The sequence below is a fragment of the Ascaphus truei genome, chromosome 10, assembly GCF_040206685.1.
Source record: "Ascaphus truei isolate aAscTru1 chromosome 10, aAscTru1.hap1, whole genome shotgun sequence".
NCBI lineage: Eukaryota > Metazoa > Chordata > Amphibia > Anura > Ascaphidae > Ascaphus > Ascaphus truei.
In genome coordinates this window covers 57,238,113-57,261,478 of record NC_134492.1, presented here as the reverse complement: position 1 = coordinate 57,261,478, position 23,366 = coordinate 57,238,113, and the positions used below count along the sequence as shown (strand labels likewise).

Genomic DNA, 23,366 nt, shown 5'->3' with positions numbered 1-23,366 from the left:
GTGGCAAAGGGCAGGGGGAGGGAGGGCAGGGGGCAAAGTGCAGGGGGGAGTCAGGGAACCATTCCCCTGCGTTTCCTCACCTTGCACCCGGCCGCTCTCTTCCTCTTCCTCCGGGTACCAGCCGCGCTCCTCCTCCACCTCGGGCTCCTCAGCGGTGTCCGTGACCCCCGGCGAGGCTGAGACGCTCCGGTGAGGAGGTGCTGCGCCTTGCACGGGAGAGGCGGAGAGAGCCGGAGGAGCGCTCTCGGGGATGGGGAGCTGGGGGAGCGGCCTGTGTGAGGGGAGCCGCAGAGAGCGTGCTCTGTGTGTGTGTGGGGGGGGAGCGCCGGGGAAGGGAGAGAGCGCCGGCGAAGGGAACGGTATGTGAGGGAGGAGAGCGCCGGGTGAGGGAGGAGAGCGCCGGGTGAGGGAGGAGAGCGCCGGGTGAGGGAGGAGAGCGCCGGGGATGGGGAGCTGGGGGAGCGGCCTGTGTGAGGGGAGAGCCGCAGAGAGCATGCTCTGTGTGTGGGGGGGGGGGGAGGGGAGCGCCGGGGAAGGGAGAGAGCGCCGGGGAAGGGAGAGAGCGCCGGGGAAGGGAGCGGTGTGTGAGGGAGGAGAGCGGTGTGTGAGGGAGGAGAGCGGTGTGTGAGGGAGGAGAGCGGTGTGTGAGGGAGGAGAGCGGTGTGTGAGGGAGGAGAGCGTCGGGTGAGGGAGGAGAGCGTCGGGTGAGGGAGGAGAGCGCCGGGTGAGGGAGGAGAGCGCCGGTTGATAGCCGGGAGAGGGAGTGGCCTATGAGAGCTGAGGGCCGTGGGGAGGGTGAGAGCCGTGGGGAGGGTGAGAGCCGTGGGGAGGGTAAAAGCCCGGGAAGGGAGCGGCCTGTGGGAGGAGAGAGCCTGTTCTGGGGGACCAATGAGAGCCGTGGGGGGGCGAGACACAGGGGGGGGGGCAGAATCCGGCCAATGAGAGCCATGGGAGGGCGGGCGGACCGACGGACCAAACAAATGGTCTCCAAACACTCTCAAACAAGATTTTCGATTATATAGATATAGATATGTAACGGCTATTCCCTCTAGTCTCACCCACCCCAATCTCATATTGGCCCGTGTGGTCTAACCAGCCCCCATTAGGTGCACCTGTAGGCAACGGGGATTGTCAATCCAGACAGGAAGCTGAGGTAGTGTGTGCGAGTCCTACCTATATCACGTGCAGCGCCTCCACCTCATCAGGATCTATGCGTCCACAGGGAGAGGGTCCTGATGAGGAACTCCTCGGTGGTGTCTTCCGCTTGAGAGTAACTTCAGTCTCACACAGTGGAATGTCTTTGATCAAGGGCATCTTTATTATTGTGGTATGGGCAAGCTGCCCCTCACAGCCAGCTGTCTCAGCCGCACATATTCCTTTGCTGTCCCTTTGACAGGTACGCCCTCCCAATGGAGTGGGATCCCCTCTCCCCGTAGGGAGATCACCCCTGTGCCAGGTCCCTGGACACAGTGTGGCTCTTATTCAGCTTGCCGTAGAAATGGACCACTAGTTACGGCACTAGTGGATCCTTCCTTTCCAACGCACTCCAACAACTCAGCAACAACCTAACTTTGGGCAGTGCTGTGCCTTATATACTTCAGGAACTGTCACAGCTCTGATGTCACTAACTGTGGACTCAGAGCATGTAGCCACTCCCACCCATACATAGGGCACCTCACCAGGGTGGGAGGGCAAACCTCCATGATTACTGCTGGCATCCCTGTAACTTACCAGGTTTACTGCCAGCAGGGGAGACAACTGCAGACCATTTCACATGCATGGCTACATATAGACTGTATGATAAGGATAGGTATATAGTTATATCATGTATGATAAGGATAGGGATGTAGCTATATACTGTATGATAAGGATATGCATTTATTTATATATTGTATGATAAGGATAGAGGTTTCATTATACAGTGGCGGCCGCCTTTATCCTTATGCGGCCGTATCGGCGCAACTCTGATAACCGCGGGCAGATGCAGTATTTTTTTCCCGGAATATGCTCCGGTATTGTGACGCGATCGTAATATTGAATGCATGAACGTGAATGCGGTATGAACGCGGTAAAGTGCGGTGAAGTGCGGTGAAGTGCGTGGCATTCGGAAAATATCCCCGAAAAATTTCTGAGATGTTGGAGAATAAAAGCGGCCGCGGCAGTATACTGTATGATAAAGAGAGGGGTGTATGTATATACTCTATGATAAGGATAGGGGTGTATATACTGTATGATAAAGAAAGGGGTGTATGTATATACTCTATGATAAGGATAGGGGTGTATATACTGTATGATAAAGAGAGGGGTGTATGTATATACTCTATGATAAGGATAGGGGTGTATATACTGTATGATAAAGAGAGGGGTGTATGTATATACTCTATGATAAGGATAGGGGTGTATATACTGTATGATAAAGAGAGGGGTGTATGTATATACTCTATGATAAGGATAGGGGTGTATATACTGTATGATAAAGAGAGGGGTGTATGTATATACTCTATGATAAGGATAGGGGTGTATATACTGTATGATAAAGAGAGGGGTGTATGTATATACTCTATGATAAGGATAGGGGTGTATATACTGTATGATAAAGAGAGGGGTGTATGTATATACTCTATGATAAGGATAGGGGTGTATATACTGTATGATAAAGAAAGGGGTGTATGTATATACTCTATGATAAGGATAGGGGTGTATATACTGTATGATAAAGAGAGGGGTGTATGTATATACTCTATGATAAGGATAGGGGTGTATATACTGTATGATAAAGAAAGGGGTGTATGTATATACTCTATGATAAGGATAGGGGTGTATGCATATACTCTATGATAAGGATAGGGATGTGGTTATTTACAGTATGATAAGGATAGGGATGTGGTTATTTACAGTATGATAAGGATAGGGACGTAGTTATATACAGTATGATAAGGATCTAGTTATATACTGTATAATAAGGATAGGGGTGTATGTATATATTGTATGATAAAGATAGGGGTGTATGTATATACTGTATGATAAGGATAGGGGTGTATATACTGTATGATAAGGATAGGGACGTAGTTATATACAGTATGATAAGGATCTAGTTATATACTGTATAATAAGGATAGGGGTGTATGTATATATTGTATGATAAAGAGAGGGGTGTATGCATATACTCTATGATAAGGATAGGGGTGTATATACTGTATGATAAAGAGAGGGGTGTATGTATATACTCTATGATAAGGATAGGGGTGTATATACTGTATGATAAAGAGAGGGGTGTATGTATATACTCTATGATAAGGATAGGGGTGTATATACTGTATGATAAAGAGAGGGGTGTATGTATATACTCTATGATAAGGATAGGGGTGTATATACTGTATGATAAAGAAAGGGGTGTATGTATATACTCTATGATAAGGATAGGGGTGTATATACTGTATGATAAAGAGAGGGGTGTATGTATATACTCTATGATAAGGATAGGGGTGTATATACTGTATGATAAAGAAAGGGGTGTATGTATATACTCTATGATAAGGATAGGGGTGTATGCATATACTCTATGATAAGGATAGGGATGTGGTTATTTACAGTATGATAAGGATAGGGATGTGGTTATTTACAGTATGATAAGGATAGGGACGTAGTTATATACAGTATGATAAGGATCTAGTTATATACTGTATAATAAGGATAGGGGTGTATGTATATATTGTATGATAAAGATAGGGGTGTATGTATATACTGTATGATAAGGATAGGGGTGTATATACTGTATGATAAGGATAGGAGTGTATGTATATACTGTATGATTAGTAAAGGGTTGTATGTATATACTGTATGATTAGGATAGGGGTGTATGTATATACTGTATGATGAGGATAGGGTTGCATGGCTATACTGTATGATTAGAATAGGGGTGTATGTATATACTATATGATTAGGATAGGGGTGTATGTATATACTGTATGATTAGGATAGGGGTATATGTATATACTGTATGATTAGGATAGGGGTGTATGTATATACAGTACTGTATGATAAGGATAGGGGTGTATGTATATACTGTATGATTAGGATAGGGGTGTATGTATATACTGTATGATTAGGATAGTGGTGTATGTATATACTGTATGATTAGGATAGGGGTGTATGTATATACTGTATGATAAGGATAGGGGTGTACTGTATGTATATAATGTATGATAAGGGTAGGGGTGTATGTATATACTGTATGATAAGGATAGGGGTGTATGTATATACTGTGTGATAAGGGTAGGGGTGTATTTATATACTGTATGATAAGGATAGGGATGTAGTAACATACTGTATGATAAGGATGGGGTTGTGGTTATATACTGTATGATACGGGTAGGGATGTAATTATATACTTTATGATGAGGATAGGGGTGTATATACTGTATGATAAGGATAGGAGTGTATGTATATACTGTATGATTAGGATAGGGGTGTATGTATGATTAGGATAGGGGTGTATATACTGTATGATTAGGATAGGGGTGTATATACTGTATGATTAGGATAGGGGTGTATGTATATACTGTATGATAAGGATAGTGGTGTATGTATATACTGTATGATAAGGATAGGTGTGTAGGTATATACTGTATGATAAGGATAGGGGTGTATATACTGTATGATAAGGATAGTGGTGTATGTATATACTGTATGATTAGGATAGAGATGCAAAGACTAAAGCTCCCCATTTGTAACAGGGGGACCCAGGTCCTCAAGGCGTTTCTGGGAAAGACGGCCCCCCAGGTCTGCGAGGGTTCCCCGGAGAGAGAGGCCTCCCCGGAGCTCAGGTAAGAAAGGGTTTCAGGGCGGCTGGAAGAGGGTGTATAGAATACAAAAGACCCTGTAATACCGCTTCCCAGCGCTAGGCAAGAGCTCCGCTCCATTCAAGTGAATAGGGCTGAAATGTCCTCCAGCGCAGAGAAGACTGCTACACATCTGATTGCACTATTAGCAGCCATTGACATTAAACACCTGTTAATGACCACCACCGTTTATTAAATGGCCCCAAATGACAGCTTAGTTGCTAGGACCAGGTGTCACCCGGATTGAATGGACGCCAAGTCTCTCTACCTGGAGATGATGTCATCACCTCTTACTCATGACATCATCTTCAAACAGGTCCTCCCCTTTTTATACCTCAGTTAAATCTCTCTCCCTGCCCCCCAACCCCCCCGGCACACTTCTCCCTCCCACACATTAGATCCCCCTGCTCCCACATCCCATCATCAGCCAGCACTTCAGCCCCCAGATAGTCTGCAAGGAGGTCCTACTGTGGAAGACGTTTGATTACGATCGTATTGTTCTCTCTTTATTCTCCGGTGTCGTGTCTCTTGTTATTTCCAATACGATTCTGTTTGGGCTTTTTTTTCTTTTAGGGCGCTGGAGGTTTGAAAGGAGGAGAAGGTCCACAAGGCCCGTCCGGCCCGGTCGTAAGTAGACGAGAGCATTAGTTCACATATTAATGAACGATAGAGTAAGGAGGAAAACTAATACAAAGGATTTGGGGGAAAACAGAGGAATTTGAAGCGTTTTGGGGAAATATCCGGCACTTCTTAACTTACCATTTTTTTCCAATTGATTTAAATGAAACGATCGGGCGTTTTTTCACGTTTTTTCACGGGGATTTGGGCCATGTTATGTGACGCAGCTTTCTCGTTATATTCCATGTCCGCGCTGAATGATACACATCAAAGTAGAAAAGAAATAGTCAAAAAATATTCTGCTCTTTTGCCGTGTTATTTATAAAACCTCCGCCGCACCGATCCGCGCCAACCTGGCTGCAGGGACGCTATTGCATGTTCGGGCTTTATTCTCTGACGTTAGGGTCATGGGACCTGACGTTAGGGTCATGGGACCTGACTTTAGGGTCATGGGACCTGACTTTAGGGTCATGGCACCTGTCTTTAGGGTCATGGGACCAGACGTTAGGGTCATGGGACCTGACGTTAGGGTCATGGCACCTGTCTTTAGGGTCATGGGACCAGACGTTAGGGTCATGGGACCTGACGTTAGGGTCATGGCACCTGTCTTTAGGGTCATGGGACCAGACGTTAGGGTCATGGGACCTGACGTTAGGGTCATGGGACCTGACGTTAGGGTCATGGGACCTGACTTTAGGGTCATGGGACCTACAAATTGACCTTTAATCTAATTTTATTTTGCCAATTTTTGGATTTTTTTTAAAAATTATTATACCATTTATATCAGGGGCGGCCAACTCCAGTCCTCAAGGGCCACCAACAGGTCAGGTTTTCAGGATTTCCCTGCGTTTGCACAAGTGGTGCAGTCATTGACTGAGCCACTAACTGAGCCGCCTGTGCTGAAGCAGGGATATCCTGAAAACCTGACCTGTTGGTGGCCCTTGAGAACTGGAGTTGGCCGCCACTGATTAATATGATATGATTTCCTATCGTACCTTATATGATATCGTATTCCACCCACTTGTTTTCCCGCTACACTGCATAGATTGTAAGCTCTTCGTGACAGGGACTCCCTTTCACAGTGTTGCACTGTTTCTCACTAGCACCAGGTATTGCCTTGGTCACCCAATGTGTAGCTCATTCTGTCCATGGTTCGGATTTAAACGGGAATAAAAAATGGCTGCAGAACCAGTTTTTTTTTTAAGCTTCTCTGCGAAGGGGTTAAAACTCCCTGCCTGCGAGATCTCGTGTCGCTCCCCATCGCACACTCACTAACAGGCTCACGTTTTTTTCTCCCGCAGGGGTCGCCAGGCGAGAGGGGAGCGGCCGGCACGGCTGGCCCCATCGGTTTACCCGGCAGACCAGGTCCCCAGGGCCCGCCTGGACCCGCAGGCGAGAAAGGAGCTCCGGTGAGTGAGGGGGAGGAATGGGGCCCCTGGAATCAGCGTTTACTGGGCGGGATAAACAAAAATGGACACCGGTTAAATATTCATTGTAGAAAGATCATGATTGGGGCGTCCTCCATCGAATGATTCAACGTTGCCAAGAGTCTCCAGCATTGGTTGACCAGAGGCAGAACATGTACGCGGTCGTTACAATTTGGCTAAGGCTCAGTATATAATGGCTTCCCTGAGCCGTTTCATTCTCGCCTGGTCGCCAACACTCCCTTCTCCCCGGGACCTGTCTGACGTTGGAGGTAACTGACGGGTAATTTCGCACGTGATTCTGGGAGAGGGTTGTACATATTCATTTATTTGGCCAGCAAAAAACAAAATGGCAGAAAGGCATATACGGGAACAAAATGACACGGAGTCACGCTGCCCTGTGTAAAGAAACCAATGTAAGCGCACACCGGGGGTACGTTTTAAGCAGCACTCTAGGTTGGAAGCAGGGGGTGTCCGAACCGCGTTCATTTCAGCTCCGGGGGCCCCTTTATTCCCGAAATACTTAACTCTGTAGGGGGCGCCAACAGCCGCTCCGTATGGGCTATGTGGGGCTATCATAATGGCCGTTTAAATGCCATGCATCACATGGGCCAATAGGGAGCAGAGACGTGATCCTATTGGCCCGCGTGACCGGGACATTTAAACCCGCGGAGCTGCTACCGGCCCCACTGTGGAGGTGATTATCTCGGGGGGGGCAGGGGGTCCCCGCAGCTGAAATTAACGGGATTCGGCTCCACAGACCCCATGTGACCTGAGTGCGCCAATTTTGATTCCTTGTAGTTTTCCGTGCGAAGCGGCGCCTTCCGTTCGCACGCCGTTTGGTGAGAGATGCTTCTCGTGTTTGGCGACGGCGTTTTAAAACGTTGTAATGCCGTTTAAAGAACGCGATCCCTTTCCGAGGTTCGGCTTCCTGCCCACGGTGACCGATGTACTAAAGACGGACAGTGCGTCCCTTCGCCCGCCGTGCCGCAGTGACGCTATCTGTCCCGGCTATTACCCGCGGAGAGCGTCTCTGCCGTCACATGCTGAGTGTCAGCAATCCCTGGGGAAGGGGCTTCCTCTACACCAGGGGCGGCCAACTGCAGTCCTCAAGGGCCACCAACAGGTCAGGTTTTCAGGATATCCCTGCTTCAGCACAGGTGGCTCAATCAAAGACTAACCCTCTGATTGAGCCACCTGTGCTGAAGCAAGGATATCCTGAAAACCTGACCTGTTGGTAGCCTTTGAGGACTGGAGGTGGCCACACCTGATTTACTATATATTTTGGAAAGTTGGCTGTGTGTGCGCTCACTCCCTGATTACATACACAGTCCCTGCGTGTTACTGCGGCTCCCCGGGCCCCTGCTCTCACTCCCTGATTACATACACAGTCCCTGCGTGTTACTGCGGCTCCCCGGGCCCCTGCGCTCACTCCCTGATTACATACACAGTCCCTGCGTGTTACTGCGGCTCCCCGGGCCCCTGCGCTCACTCCCTGATTACATACACAGTCCCTGCGTGTTACTGCGGCTCCCCGGGCCCCTGCGCTCACTCCCTGATTACATACACAGTCCCTGCGTGTTACTGCGGCTCCCCGGGCCCCTGCGCCCGCTCCCTGATTACATACACAGTCCCTGCGTGTTACTGCGGCTCCCCGGGCCCCTGCGCCCACTCCCTGATTACATACACAGTCCCTGCGTGTTACTGCGGCTCCCCGGGCCCCTGCGCTCACTCCCTGATTACATACACAGTCCCTGCGTGTTACTGCGGCTCCCCGGGCCCCTGCTCTCACTCCCTGATTACATACACAGTCCCTGCGTGTTACTGCGGCTCCCCGGGCCCCTGCGCCCGCTCCCTGATTACATACACAGTCCCTGCGTGTTACTGCGGCTCCCCGGGCCCCTGCGCCCACTCCCTGATTACATACACAGTCCCTGCGTGTTACTGCGGCTCCCCGGGCCCCTGCGCTCACTCCCTGATTACATACACAGTCCCTGCGTGTTACTGCGGCTCCCCGGGCCCCTGCTCTCACTCCCTGATTACATACACAGTCCCTGCGTGTTACTGCGGCTCCCCGGGCCCCTGCGCTCACTCCCTGATTACATACACAGTCCCGGCGTGTTACTGCGGCTCCCCGGGCCCCTGCGCCCGCTCCCTGATTACATACACAGTCCCTGCGTGTTACTGCGGCTCCCCGGGCCCCTGCGCTCACTCCCTGATTACATACACAGTCCCTGCGTGTTACTGCGGCTCCCCGGGCCCCTGCGCTCTCTCCCTGATTACATACACAGTCCCTGCGTGTTACTGCGGCTCCCCGGGCCCCTGCGCTCGCTCCCTGATTACATACACAGTCCCTGCGTGTTACTGCGGCTCCCCGGGCCCCTGCGCTCACTCCCTGATTACATACACAGTCCCTGCGTGTTACTGCGGCTCCCCGGGCCCCTGCGCCCGCTCCCTGATTACATACACAGTCCCTGCGTGTTACTGCGGCTCCCCGGGCCCCTGCGCTCACTCCCTGATTACATACACAGTCCCTGCGTGTTACTGCGGCTCCCCGGGCCCCTGCGCTCACTCCCTGATTACATACACAGTCCCTGCGTGTTACTGCGGCTCCCCGGGCCCCTGCGCTCTCTCCCTGATTACATACACAGTCCCTGCGTGTTACTGCGGCTCCCCGGGCCCCTGCGCTCACTCCCTGATTACATACACAGTCCCTGCGTGTTACTGCGGCTCCCCGGGCCCCTGCGCTCACTCCCTGATTACATACACAGTCCCTGCGTGTTACTGCGGCTCCCCGGGCCCCTGCGCTCTCTCCCTGATTACATACACAGTCCCTGCGTGTTACTGCGGCTCCCCGGGCCCCTGCGCTCACTCCCTGATTACATACACAGTCCCTGCGTGTTACTGCGGCTCCCCGGGCCCCTGCGCCCGCTCCCTGATTACATACACAGTCCCTGCGTGTTACTGCGGCTCCCCGGGCCCCTGCGCTCACTCCCTGATTACATACACAGTCCCTGCGTGTTACTGCGGCTCCCCGGGCCCCTGCGCTCACTCCCTGATTACATACACAGTCCCTGCGTGTTACTGCGGCTCCCCGGGCCCCCGCGCTCACTCCCTGATTACATACACAGTCCCTGCGTGTTACTGCGGCTCCCCGGGCCCCCGCGCTCTCTCCCTGATTACATACACAGTCCCTGCGTGTTACTGCGGCTCCCCGGGCCCCCGCGCTCACTCCCTGATTACATACACAGTCCCTGCGTGTTACTGCGGCTCCCCGGGCCCCTGCGCTCACTCCCTGATTACATACACAGTCCCTGCGTGTTACTGCGGCTCCCCGGGCCCCTGCGCTCACTCCCTGATTACATACACAGTCCCTGCGTGTTACTGCGGCTCCCCGGGCCCCTGCGCCCGCTCCCTGATTACATACACAGTCCCTGCGTGTTACTGCGGCTCCCCGGGCCCCTGCGCCCACTCCCTGATTACATACACAGTCCCTGCGTGTTACTGCGGCTCCCCGGGCCCCTGCGCTCACTCCCTGATTACATACACAGTCCCTGCGTGTTACTGCGGCTCCCCGGGCCCCTGCTCTCACTCCCTGATTACATACACAGTCCCTGCGTGTTACTGCGGCTCCCCGGGCCCCTGCGCTCACTCCCTGATTACATACACAGTCCCTGCGTGTTACTGCGGCTCCCCGGGCCCCTGCGCCCGCTCCCTGATTACATACACAGTCCCTGCGTGTTACTGCGGCTCCCCGGGCCCCTGCGCCCACTCCCTGATTACATACACAGTCCCTGCGTGTTACTGCGGCTCCCCGGGCCCCTGCGCTCACTCCCTGATTACATACACAGTCCCTGCGTGTTACTGCGGCTCCCCGGGCCCCTGCTCTCACTCCCTGATTACATACACAGTCCCTGCGTGTTACTGCGGCTCCCCGGGCCCCTGCGCCCGCTCCCTGATTACATACACAGTCCCTGCGTGTTACTGCGGCTCCCCGGGCCCCTGCGCTCACTCCCTGATTACATACACAGTCCCTGCGTGTTACTGCGGCTCCCCGGGCCCCTGCGCTCTCTCCCTGATTACATACACAGTCCCTGCGTGTTACTGCGGCTCCCCGGGCCCCTGCGCTCTCTCCCTGATTACATACACAGTCCCTGCGTGTTACTGCGGCTCCCCGGGCCCCTGCGCTCACTCCCTGATTACATACACAGTCCCTGCGTGTTACTGCGGCTCCCCGGGCCCCTGCGCTCACTCCCTGATTACATACACAGTCCCTGCGTGTTACTGCGGCTCCCCGGGCCCCCGCACTCACTCCCTGATTACATACACAGTCCCTGCGTGTTACTGCGGCTCCCCGGGCCCCTGCGCTCACTCCCTGATTACATACACAGTCCCTGCGTGTTACTGCGGCTCCCCGGGCCCCTGCGCTCGCTCCCTGATTACATACACAGTCCCTGCGTGTTACTGCGGCTCCCCGGGCCCCTGCGCTCACTCCCTGATTACATACACAGTCCCTGCGTGTTACTGCGGCTCCCCGGGCCCCTGCGCTCACTCCCTGATTACATACACAGTCCCTGCGTGTTACTGCGGCTCCCCGGGCCCCTGCGCTCGCTCCCTGATTACATACACAGTCCCTGCGTGTTACTGCGGCTCCCCGGGCCCCTGCGCTCACTCCCTGATTACATACACAGTCCCTGCGTGTTACTGCGGCTCCCCGGGCCCCTGCGCTCACTCCCTGATTACATACACAGTCCCTGCGTGTTACTGCGGCTCCCCGGGCCCCTGCGCTCACTCCCTGATTACATACACAGTCCCTGCGTGTTACTGCGGCTCCCCGGGCCCCTGCGCCCGCTCCCTGATTACATACACAGTCCCTGCGTGTTACTGCGGCTCCCCGGGCCCCTGCGCTCACTCCCTGATTACATACACAGTCCCTGCGTGTTACTGCGGCTCCCCGGGCCCCTGCGCTCACTCCCTGATTACATACACAGTCCCTGCGTGTTACTGCGGCTCCCCGGGCCCCTGCGCCCGCTCCCTGATTACATACACAGTCCCTGCGTGTTACTGCGGCTCCCCGGGCCCCTGCGCTCACTCCCTGATTACATACACAGTCCCTGCGTGTTACTGCGGCTCCCCGGGCCCCTGCGCTCACTCCCTGATTACATACACAGTCCCTGCGTGTTACTGCGGCTCCCCGGGCCCCTGCGCTCTCTCCCTGATTACATACACAGTCCCTGCGTGTTACTGCGGCTCCCCGGGCCCCTGCGCTCACTCCCTGATTACATACACAGTCCCTGCGTGTTACTGCGGCTCCCCGGGCCCCTGCGCTCACTCCCTGATTACATACACAGTCCCTGCGTGTTACTGCGGCTCCCCGGGCCCCTGCGCTCTCTCCCTGATTACATACACAGTCCCTGCGTGTTACTGCGGCTCCCCGGGCCCCTGCGCTCACTCCCTGATTACATACACAGTCCCTGCGTGTTACTGCGGCTCCCCGGGCCCCTGCGCCCGCTCCCTGATTACATACACAGTCCCTGCGTGTTACTGCGGCTCCCCGGGCCCCTGCGCTCACTCCCTGATTACATACACAGTCCCTGCGTGTTACTGCGGCTCCCCGGGCCCCTGCGCTCACTCCCTGATTACATACACAGTCCCTGCGTGTTACTGCGGCTCCCCGGGCCCCCGCGCTCTCTCCCTGATTACATACACAGTCCCTGCGTGTTACTGCGGCTCCCCGGGCCCCCGCGCTCACTCCCTGATTACATACACAGTCCCTGCGTGTTACTGCGGCTCCCCGGGCCCCTGCGCTCACTCCCTGATTACATACACAGTCCCTGCGTGTTACTGCGGCTCCCCGGGCCCCTGCGCTCACTCCCTGATTACATACACAGTCCCTGCGTGTTACTGCGGCTCCCCGGGCCCCCGCACTCACTCCCTGATTACATACACAGTCCCTGCGTGTTACTGCGGCTCCCCGGGCCCCTGCGCTCACTCCCTGATTACATACACAGTCCCTGCGTGTTACTGCGGCTCCCCGGGCCCCTGCGCTCACTCCCTGATTACATACACAGTCCCTGCGTGTTACTGCGGCTCCCCGGGCCCCTGCGCTCTCTCCCTGATTACATACACACTCCCTGCGTGTTACTGCGGCTCCCCGGGCCCCTGCGCTCACTCCCTGATTACATACACAGTCCCTGCGTGTTACTGCGGCTCCCCGGGCCCCTGCGCTCACTCTCTGATTACATACACACTCCCTGCGTGTTACTGCGGCTCCCCGGGCCCCTGCGCTCGCTCCCTGATTACATACACACTCCCTGCGTGTTACTGCGGCTCCCCGGGCCCCTGCGCTCACTCCCTGATTACATACACAGTCCCTGCGTGTTACTGCGGCTCCCCCGGCCCCTGCGCTCACTCCCTGATTACATACACAGTACCTGCGTGTTACTGCGGGGCCCCGGGCCCCCGCGCTCACTCCCTGATTACATACACAGTCCCTGCGTGTTACTGCGGCTCCCCGGGCCCCTGCGCTCACTCCCTGATTACATACACAGTCCCTGCGTGTTACTGCGGCTCCCCGGGCCCCTGCGCCCACTCCCTGATTACATACACAGTCCCTGCGTGTTACTGCGGCTCCCCGGGCCCCTGCGCTCACTCCCTGATTACATACACAGTCCCTGCGTGTTACTGCGGCTCCCCGGGCCCCTGCGCTCACTCCCAGATTACATACACAGTCCCTGCGTGTTACTGCGGCTCCCCGGGCCCCTGCGCCCGCTCCCTGATTACATACACTCTCCCTGCGTGTTACTGCGGCTCCCCGGGCCCCTGCGCTCACTCCCTGATTACATACACAGTCCCTGCGTGTTACTGCTGCTCCCCGGGCCCCTGCGCTCACTCCCTTATTACATACACAGTCCCTGCGTGTTACTGCGGCTCCCCGGGCCCCTGCGCTCACTCCCTGATTACATACACAGTCCCTGCGTGTTACTGCGGCTCCCCGGGCCCCTGCGCTCACTCCCTGATTACATACACAGTCCCTGCGTGTTACTGCGGCTCCCCGGGCCCCTGCGCTCACTCCCTGATTACATACACAGTCCCTGCGTGTTACTGCGGCTCCCCGGGCCCCTGCGCCCGCTCCCTGATTACATACACAGTCCCTGCGTGTTACTGCGGCTCCCCGGGCCCCTGCGCCCGCTCCCTGATTACATACACAGTCCCTGCGTGTTACTGCGGCTCCCCGGGCCCCTGCGCCCGCTCCCTGATTACATACACAGTCCCTGCGTGTTACTGCGGCTCCCCGGGCCCCTGCGCTCACTCCCTGATTACATACACAGTCCCTGCGTGTTACTGCTGCTCCCCGGGCCCCTGCGCCCGCTCCCTGATTACATACACAGTCCCTGCGTGTTACTGCTGCTCCCCGGGCCCCTGCGCCCGCTCCCTGATTACATACACAGTCCCTGCGTGTTACTGCGGCTCCCCGGGCCCCTGCGCCCGCTCCCTGATTACATACACAGTCCCTGCGTGTTACTGCGGCTCCCCGGGCCCCTGCGCTCACTCCCTGATTACATACACAGTCCCTGCGTGTTACTGCGGCTCCCCGGGCCCCTGCGCTCACTCCCTGATTACATACACACTCCCTGCGTGTTACTGCGGCTCCCCGGGCCCCTGCGCTCACTCCCTGATTACATACACAGTCCCTGCGTGTTACTGCGGCTCCCCGGGCCCCTGCGCCCGCTCCCTGATTACATACACAGTCCCTGCGTGTTACTGCGGCTCCCTGGGCCCCTGCGCTCTCTCCCTGATTACATACACAGTCCCTGCGTGTTACTGCGGCTCCCCGGGCCCCCGCGCTCACTCCCTGATTACATACACAGTCCCTGCGTGTTACTGCGGCTCCCCGGGCCCCTGCGCTCACTCCCTGATTACATACACAGTCCCTGCGTGTTACTGCGGCTCCCCGGGCCCCTGCGCCCGCTCCCTGATTACATACACAGTCCCTGCGTGTTACTGCGGCTCCCTGGGCCCCTGCGCTCTCTCCCTGATTACATACACAGTCCCTGCGTGTTACTGCGGCTCCCCGGGCCCCTGCGCTCACTCCCTGATTACATACACAGTCCCTGCGTGTTACTGCGGCTCCCCGGGCCCCTGCGCTCACTCCCTGATTACATACACAGTCCCTGCGTGTTACTGCGGCTCCCCGGGCCCCTGCGCTCACTCCCTGATTACATACACAGTCCCTGCGTGTTACTGCGGCTCCCCGGGCCCCTGCGCTCACTCCCTGATTACATACACAGTCCCTGCGTGTTACTGCGGCTCCCGGGCCCCTGCGCTCTCTCCCTGATTACATACACACTCCCTGCGTGTTACTGCGGCTCCCCGGGCCCCTGCGCTCACTCTCTGATTACATACACACTCCCTGCGTGTTACTGCGGCTCCCCGGGCCCCTGCGCTCGCTCCCTGATTACATACACACTCCCTGCGTGTTACTGCGGCTCCCCGGGCCCCTGCGCTCACTCCCTGATTACATACACAGTCCCTGCGTGTTACTGCGGCTCCCCCTGCCCCTGCGCTCACTCCCTGATTACATACACAGTCCCTGCGTGTTACTGCGGGGCCCCGGGCCCCCGCGCTCACTCCCTGATTACATACACAGTCCCTGCGTGTTACTGCGGCTCCCCGGGCCCCTGCGCTCACTCCCTGATTACATACACAGTCCCTGCGTGTTACTGCGGCTCCCCGGGCCCCTGCGCCCACTCCCTGATTACATACACAGTCCCTGCGTGTTACTGCGGCTCCCCGGGCCCCTACGCTCACTCCCTGATTACATACACAGTCCCTGCGTGTTACTGCGGCTCCCCGGGCCCCTGCGCTCACTCCCTGATTACATACACAGTCCCTGCGTGTTACTGCGGCTCCCCGGGCCCCTGCGCTCACTCCCTTATTACATACACAGTCCCTGCGTGTTACTGCGGCTCCCCGGGCCCCTGCGCTCACTCCCTGATTACATACACAGTCCCTGCGTGTTACTGCGGCTCCCCGGGCCCCTGCGCTCACTCCCTGATTACATACACAGTCCCTGCGTGTTACTGCGGCTCCCCGGGCCCCTGCGCCCGCTCCCTGATTACATACACAGTCCCTGCGTGTTACTGCGGCTCCCCGGGCCCCTGCGCTCACTCCCTGATTACATACACAGTCCCTGCGTGTTACTGCGGCTCCCCGGGCCCCTGCGCTCACTCCCTGATTACATACACAGTCCCTGCGTGTTACTGCGGCTCCCCGGGCCCCTGCGCTCGCTCCCTGATTACATACACAGTCCCTGCGTGTTACTGCGGCTCCCCGGGCCCCTGCGCCCACTCCCTGATTACATACACAGTCCCTGCGTGTTACTGCGGCTCCCCGGGCCCCTGCGCTCACTCCCTGATTACATACACAGTCCCTGCGTGTTACTGCGGCTCCCCGGGCCCCTGCGCTCGCTCCCTGATTACATACACAGTCCCTGCGTGTTACTGCGGCTCCCCGGGCCCCTGCGCTCACTCCCTGATTACATACACAGTCCCTGCGTGTTACTGCGGCTCCCCGGGCCCCTGCGCTCACTCCCTGATTACATACACAGTCCCTGCGTGTTACTGCGGCTCCCCGGGCCCCTGCGCTCGCTCCCTGATTACATACACAGTCCCTGCGTGTTACTGCGGCTCCCCGGGCCCCTGCGCTCACTCCCTGATTACATACACAGTCCCTGCGTGTTACTGCGGCTCCCCGGGCCCCTGCGCTCACTCCCTGATTACATACACACTCCCTGCGTGTTACTGCGGCTCCCCGGGCCCCTGCGCTCACTCCCTGATTACATACACAGTCCCTGCGTGTTACTGCGTCTCCCCGGGCCCCTGCGCTCGCTCCCTGATTACATACACAGTCCCTGCGTGTTACTGCGGCTCCCCGGGCCCCTGCGCCCGCTCCCTGATTACATACACAGTCCCTGCGTGTTACTGCGGCTCCCTGGGCCCCTGCGCTCACTCCCTGATTACATACACAGTCCCTGCGTGTTACTGCGGCTCCCCGGGCCCCTGCGCCCACTCCCTGATTACATACACACTCCCTGCGTGTTACTGCGGCTCCCCGGGCCCCTGCGCTCACTCCCTGATTACATACACAGTCCCTGCGTGTTACTGCGGCTCCCCGGGCCCCTGCGCTCACTCCCTGATTACATACACAGTCCCTGCGTGTTACTGCGGCTCGCCGGGCCCCTGCGCTCACTCCCTGATTACATACACAGTCCCTGCGTGTTACTGCGGCTCCCCGGGCCCCTGCGCTCACTCCCTGATTACATACACAGTCCCTGCGTGTTACTGCGGCTCCCCGGGCCCCTGCGCTCACTCCCTGATTACATACACAGTCCCTGCGGCCCCCCGGGCCCCCGCGCTCGCTCCTGTAACTGTGTCTTATCGCAGTATTTAGAAGTGGACTAATGCCCTGTTGTGACCTCCATGCAGGGAGAAAAAGGACCCCAAGGCCCAGCTGGGCGTGACGGCGTGCAGGGTCCCGTGGGTCTTCCTGGGCCCGCAGGTCCCCAAGGGCCACCCGGGGAAGACGGTGACAAGGTAAGCCCACTTCAGTTCTCTGTGCCCTGGTGTATGAGCTAGAAACAGGGACCCCCACCAAACCCCTCCCACAGCGTCAACCAATAGCAATGTATTACAGAGGGAAGGGAGGGGGCTGAAGGCAGGGGGTAGAAGGGAGGGGGGAGGGTAGAAGGGAAAGTGGGGAGGGTAGAAGGGAGAGGGGGGAGGGTAGAAGGGAGAGGGGGGAGGGTAGAAGGGAGAGGGGGAGGGTAGAAGGGAGAGGGGGGAGGGTAGAAGGGAGAGGGGGGAGGGTAGAAGGGAGAGGGGGGAGGGTAGAAGGGAGAGGGGGAGGGTAGAAGGGAGAGGGTAGAAGGGAGAGGGTAGATGGGAGAGGGTAGAAGGGAGAGGGTAGAAGGGAGAGGGTAGATGGGAGAGGGTAGAAGGGAGAGGGTAGATGGGAGAGGGTAGAAGGGAGAGGGGGGAGGGTAGAAGGGAGAGGGGGAGGGTAGAAGGGAAAGGGGGGAGGGTAGAAGGGAGAGGGGGGAGGGTAGAAGGGATAGGGGGGAGGGTAGAAGGGAGAGGGGGGAGAGTAGAAGGGAGAGGGGGAGGGTAGAAGGGAAAGTGGGGAGGGTAGAAGGGAGAGGGGGGAGGGTAGAAGGGAGAGGGGGGAGGGTAGAAGGGAGAGGGGGGAGGGTAGAAGGGAGAGGGGGAGGGTAGAAGGGAGAGGGGGGAGGGTAGAGAGGGAGAGGGGGGAGGGTAGAGAGGGGAGAACGGGGGAAGAAAGGAGGGGGGAGGCTTGCACCCCAGCAGCACCTCCCATGGGAAATATAACGTTTGAGAGGATAATGCGTTGGGCGAGGGGACCAAACTGTGGACTCTGTTTCCCCAAAGCCCAACATCCCTACCCCATCCACGGGCCAAGGAAGTCCCAAACTCTGGCAAACTCATTCGTAACTCTGCCCCAACCCACCCTCGGTTACCCTCTGCTCCAGCGTTCCTCAGCCAGGGTGCCATGCCCCCCAGGGGTACCTCTGACTTATAGGAAGGGGGCTCTGTGGGAAGAACGAATGACCATGTTATTTTAGTGTATGAACCCGAATGCTGGACACACAGTAAGTTATGGTGGGTGAAAAAGTGACAAAAACTCTCCCCTGTACAGTGTGCAGCAAATAAGAAGCCCCCCTCGTGAGCACGTTCACACGTCTCAGACAGGTCTGCCACCCTGCCCTTCCCCATTATCTCTTAGCATACACTGCTTCCACTGCAGCCAGGGATTCTGGGAAATGACATGCAAATGAGCAGACAGTGTCAACTTTCGCTTCTTATCCATTATAACAGGGGACCCCCTGCAAGTTTATGCGTTCCGCATTACACAGTTTTTCCAGCACCGGCTGGGTTACAGAAGTGCAGAGCCAGTTAACCTACTCACAGACAGCTTCTTCACACTGGCATGCTTCACATGTGCATTGTAACTTATCGCTGATACAAACGTTGGCATGTCTTTCCAAATAGCCAGAAACTTAAAATGGCATTTCCCAATGTCTAACGGCTATTCTTTGTGTAACATATCGGGATGAATGACGTCTTTTCCGTTTCTACCCAGTCTTATGGGCACTTAAATAAATGGGACAATTGATCAGAAGACCGGTCGCCCCGCGGGGAGGGGGAATCAAAGGTTTGCGGAACGCGTCTCCACTCCCTTCTCACTCATTGCAAACCCCCCGAGGATCGCGTTGGGGGCTCAATGCCGGGCAGCGGGGTCCTCGAAAAAAATCCTTCACGGCTTCTTTGTGTTTTCATTTCAGGGAGAAATCGGAGAGCCGGGGCAGAAAGGAGGGAAGGGGGACAAGGGAGAACAGGTAAGCGGCTCATTGCGGTGGGACAACAAGTGACATGTTTAGAAGGGTAAATAGGGCGAATTTAAAGCTGCAGACCAAGCAGAATCCTACATGTGTGTTTTTTAAATAAATCAGGTTGGTACTATGAGAAAATATTTGTAGCATTTAAAAAAAAAAAAACCTCTAAATGACATTTTTAATGTATTATAATGTAACAAGCATTTTTTTATTCTATAGCAACCATTTACAAAGTCACATCCCCTTCCTCTTCTGAAACAGGCTCTGGCACACCCCTTTTTGAGCCCTGCCCTCTCTCTAGCAGTGCACCAATTGTGTCTAGTGACTGCCTGGTCACATGATCTCCACCACTGATCTTTGGTTCTCTTCTGCTGCACTGACAGCCATTTAGTGAACCCCCGAGCCGAATTCTTGTCTAATCGATCCCAGGAGAACGGATTGATCGGCAACTTAGCTAATTACTGATCATTGTGTGGATTATATTGATGCACATCATCAATCAATCCTTCTGTCAGTGTAAGGCTGCGCTTATAGTGCCCGGCGACGACGCGACAAAACAAATACATTGAATCCGTCGCATGCGCTTATAGTAAGCGCGAAGGCGACGGAGCGACAACAAATTTGGAAGCCAGTGAAATTTGATTTTGGGAGAGACAGTCGCCACATGTGACTGTCTGTACACCAATCGCAGAGCGCCTACTGCACTCTGCCCGCCCCCTTCGTAACGTCACTGGCCTTGTCGCCAGCAACGTCGCTCAAAACTGCAAAAGTGCAACTTTCGCCAGTGGCGACGGGTGACGTCATCGATCCCGTCGCCGGCAATATAAACATGGCCTAACTCAGCAGCTACAATGTATCCTTATATTACTACGGTAACATTATCTATTGTTACAGTTTGCAGCTCAAACTGCTGGGAGCATTGGCAACGCATTATGACAAAGAGGAAAGTGTGACAAAGATCTTGCACTGCTGGGGAGGTGGGCTAAATCCTTCTATAGAAATCACAGGATACTCAGTATATTAAAACAAATTAAAAATGGCACTAAGAGTTGAATAAAAAAGAAACGGTAGTAACTATTATCTAATACACCGAAGTGATATAAAACAAACACGTAGGATATTGCTGGGATTGCTGCTTTTTATCTATTGAACGTTTTGTAGAGAGCGATTACATTTTCAGACACGTTTTGCAGCAGTAGATTTTGCTGTGTTAATTACATATTTTTCTTAGCGAACGGGGATCACGGACCCCCTAGCGCTGATATTTTTCTCTATGCGTGGTGGGGGCAGCGTTTTAAAGGTATATTGTGAGAGATTGAGGGGGGCTGCTACTCTTTTGAGTGACCCGCAGGGGTGAAAAATAGGGCCAGGTAGGTAGCTCCGTGTATTAACCCTTGTCACATACACAAGTCACGTGCGCGTGCCCCGTTCGCGACAAATGGTATTTTACAGTCTTTTTCAACTTGGACCATTTGTTTGGAAGGGTTTTTACAGCCTTTAGCGAATCTCGTTTGTGCGCACTTTCGTCACAATATGCTGCTCTAGTTTTCACTTCATTTGAAAATCTTCCAAAAACATCTCCCCATCTGTTCTTCGGTTACCGTGGCAACCGGTGTTATGATGCGTTGACGTGGCAGCGGCCATTTTAACTTCCCAGAGAGGCCCATTTTCAGCAACTGATATCTTCAGAGTTTAACAAAAGGGGGGGATTGCTAAAAAACGCAGAAAAAAGGACTTTGCCATGTTAAAAAGGAAATATATTTTATATATATATAATATATAATAATATGACATATTAGGGAGAGTAGAGCAGATTGCTGCTTTAAGCGACAATTTAATAGAAATCTCTTTTTCAGGGCCCTGCGGGATATCCCAGAGTAAAAGGTTTTACCCGGCGTAATCCCGCCAGGGTCCCCGTCTCTTCCTCGTGGAGCAGAAATCCTGCTTTCCTTTTTCTTTTTTTCAATTTTCTTCAGTTATAGGATTGAAGCAGGGGGTCTCTGGGGCAGGACCCCGTTAATTTCAGCTCCGGGGACCCCCTGCTTCCTGAGATACAGACCTCCGTAGGGGGCGACGGTAGCAACCCTGTTTAGGCTGTGTGGGGCTATCGAAATGGCGGCTTTAAAGATCCCACGTCACGCGGGCCAATAGGAAGCCGTGACATCCTCCCTAGTTTCTTCCTATTGGTCCGCGTGACCGGGACATTTAAACCTGTGGAGTAGCTACGGGCCCCACTACGGAGGTGAGTATCTCGGAGAGCTGGGGGTCCCGGGAGCTGAAATTAATGGGTTCAGCTCTGGAGACCCCCTGCTTTCCACCAACGGGGAAACGTTTTGTGGGGGGGGGGGGGAGGGGGCGGGCGCGATCACGTGCTCCTGCTGGCACATTGAAATGAGAGAGGATTCTGGGTAATATGTCCGCGGGACAGCATTATCTGTCTTTGCTCTCTGGACTGGACGGGTTGTACTGACCGTAATGTTGTATTTTCTCTTCTTTCCTCTTTTAGGGACCCCCCGGCCCAGCGGGGCTGCAGGGACCGATAGGAGCCCCAGGTCCAGCGGTAAGTCTGAGAGCGCAGAGCTCACAAGTCTCCCTCCCTGTGTCAGAGCGCAGAGCTCACAAGTCTCCCTCCCTGTGTCTGAGCGCAGAGCTCACAAGTCTCCCTCCCTGTGTCTGAGAGCGCAGAGCTCACAAGTCTCCCTCCCTGTGTCAGAGCGCAGAGCTCACAAGTCTCCCTCCCTGTGTCTGAGCGCAGAGCTCACAGGTCTCCCTCCCTGTGTCAGAGCGCAGAGCTCACAAGTCTCCCTCCCTGTGTCTGAGAGCGCAGAGCTCACAAGTCTCCCTCCCTGTGTCAGAGCGCAGAGCTCACAAGTCTCCCTCCCTGTGTCTGAGCGCAGAGCTCACAAGTCTCCCTCCCTGTGTCTGAGAGCGCAGAGCTCACAAGTCTCCCTCCCTGTGTCAGAGCGCAGAGCTCACAAGTCTCCCTCCCTGTGTCTGAGCGCAGAGCTCACAGGTCTCCCTCCCTGTGTCAGAGCGCAGAGCTCACAAGTCTCCCTCCCTGTGTCTGAGAGCGCAGAGCTCACAAGTCTCCCTCCCTGTGTCAGAGCGCAGAGCTCACAAGTCTCCCTCCCTGTGTCTGAGAGCGCAGAGCTCACAAGTCTCTCTCCCTGTGTCAGAGCGCAGAGCTCACAAGTCTCCCTCCCTGTGTCTGAGAGCGCAGTGCTCACAAGTCTCCCTCCCTGTGTCAGAGCGCAGAGCTCACAAGTCTCCCTCCCTGTGTCTGCGCACAGAGCTCACAAGTCTCCCTCCCTGTGTCTGAGTGCGCAGAGCTCACAAGTCTCTCTCCCTGTGTCAGAGAGCGCAGAGCTCACAAGTCTCCCTCCCTGTGTCTGAGAGCGCAGAGCTCACAAGTCTCCCTCCCTGTCTGAGAGCGCAGAGCTCACAAGTCTCCCTCCCTGTGTCTGCGCACAGAGCTCACAAGTCTCCCTCCCTGTGTCTGAGAGCGCAGAGCTCACAAGTCTCCCTCCCTGTGTCAGAGCGCAGAGCTCACAAGTCTCCCTCCCTGTGTCAGAGCGCAGAGCTCACAAGTCCCCTCCCTGTGTCTGAGAACGCAGAGCTCACAAGTCTCCCTCCCTGTGTCAGAGCGCAGAGCTCACAAGTCTCTCTCCCTGTGTCAGAGCGCAGAGCTCACAAGTCTCCCTCCCTGTGTCAGAGCGCAGAGCTCACAAGTCTCTCTCCCTGTGTCTGAGAGCGCAGAGCTCACAAGTCTCTCTCCCTGTGTCAGAGCGCAGAGCTCACAAGTCTCCCTCCCTGTGTCAGAGCGCAGAGCTCACAAGTCTCCCTCCCTGTGTCAGAGCGCAGAGCTCACAAGTCTCCCTCCCTGTGTCTGAGAGCGCAGAGCTCACAAGTCTCCCTCCCTGTGTCTGAGAGCGCAGAGCTCACAAGTCTCCCTCCCTGTGTCAGAGCGCAGAGCTCACAAGTCTCCCTCCCTGTGTCAGAGCGCAGAGCTCACAAGTCTCCCTTCCTGTGTCAGAGCGCAGAGCTCACAAGTCTCCCTCCCTGTGTCTGAGA

At 55.4% G+C, this 23,366-nt stretch overlaps 1 protein-coding gene across 1 annotated transcript in view; it reads left to right on the top strand.

The window, feature by feature from the left end:
• LOC142503341 (uncharacterized) overlaps positions 1 to 23,366 on the top strand; it is a 184,665-nt gene that overhangs the window by 154,081 nt on the left and 7,218 nt on the right. Inside the window, exons 40-45 of the mRNA XM_075615495.1 lie at positions 4,737 to 4,826; positions 5,415 to 5,468; positions 6,761 to 6,868; positions 17,371 to 17,478; positions 19,245 to 19,298; positions 21,802 to 21,896. Of these exons, the coding sequence (XP_075471610.1) occupies positions 4,737 to 4,826; positions 5,415 to 5,468; positions 6,761 to 6,868; positions 17,371 to 17,478; positions 19,245 to 19,298; positions 21,802 to 21,896 (509 nt within the window). The remainder of the gene's footprint in view (positions 1 to 4,736; positions 4,827 to 5,414; positions 5,469 to 6,760; positions 6,869 to 17,370; positions 17,479 to 19,244; positions 19,299 to 21,801; positions 21,897 to 23,366) is intronic.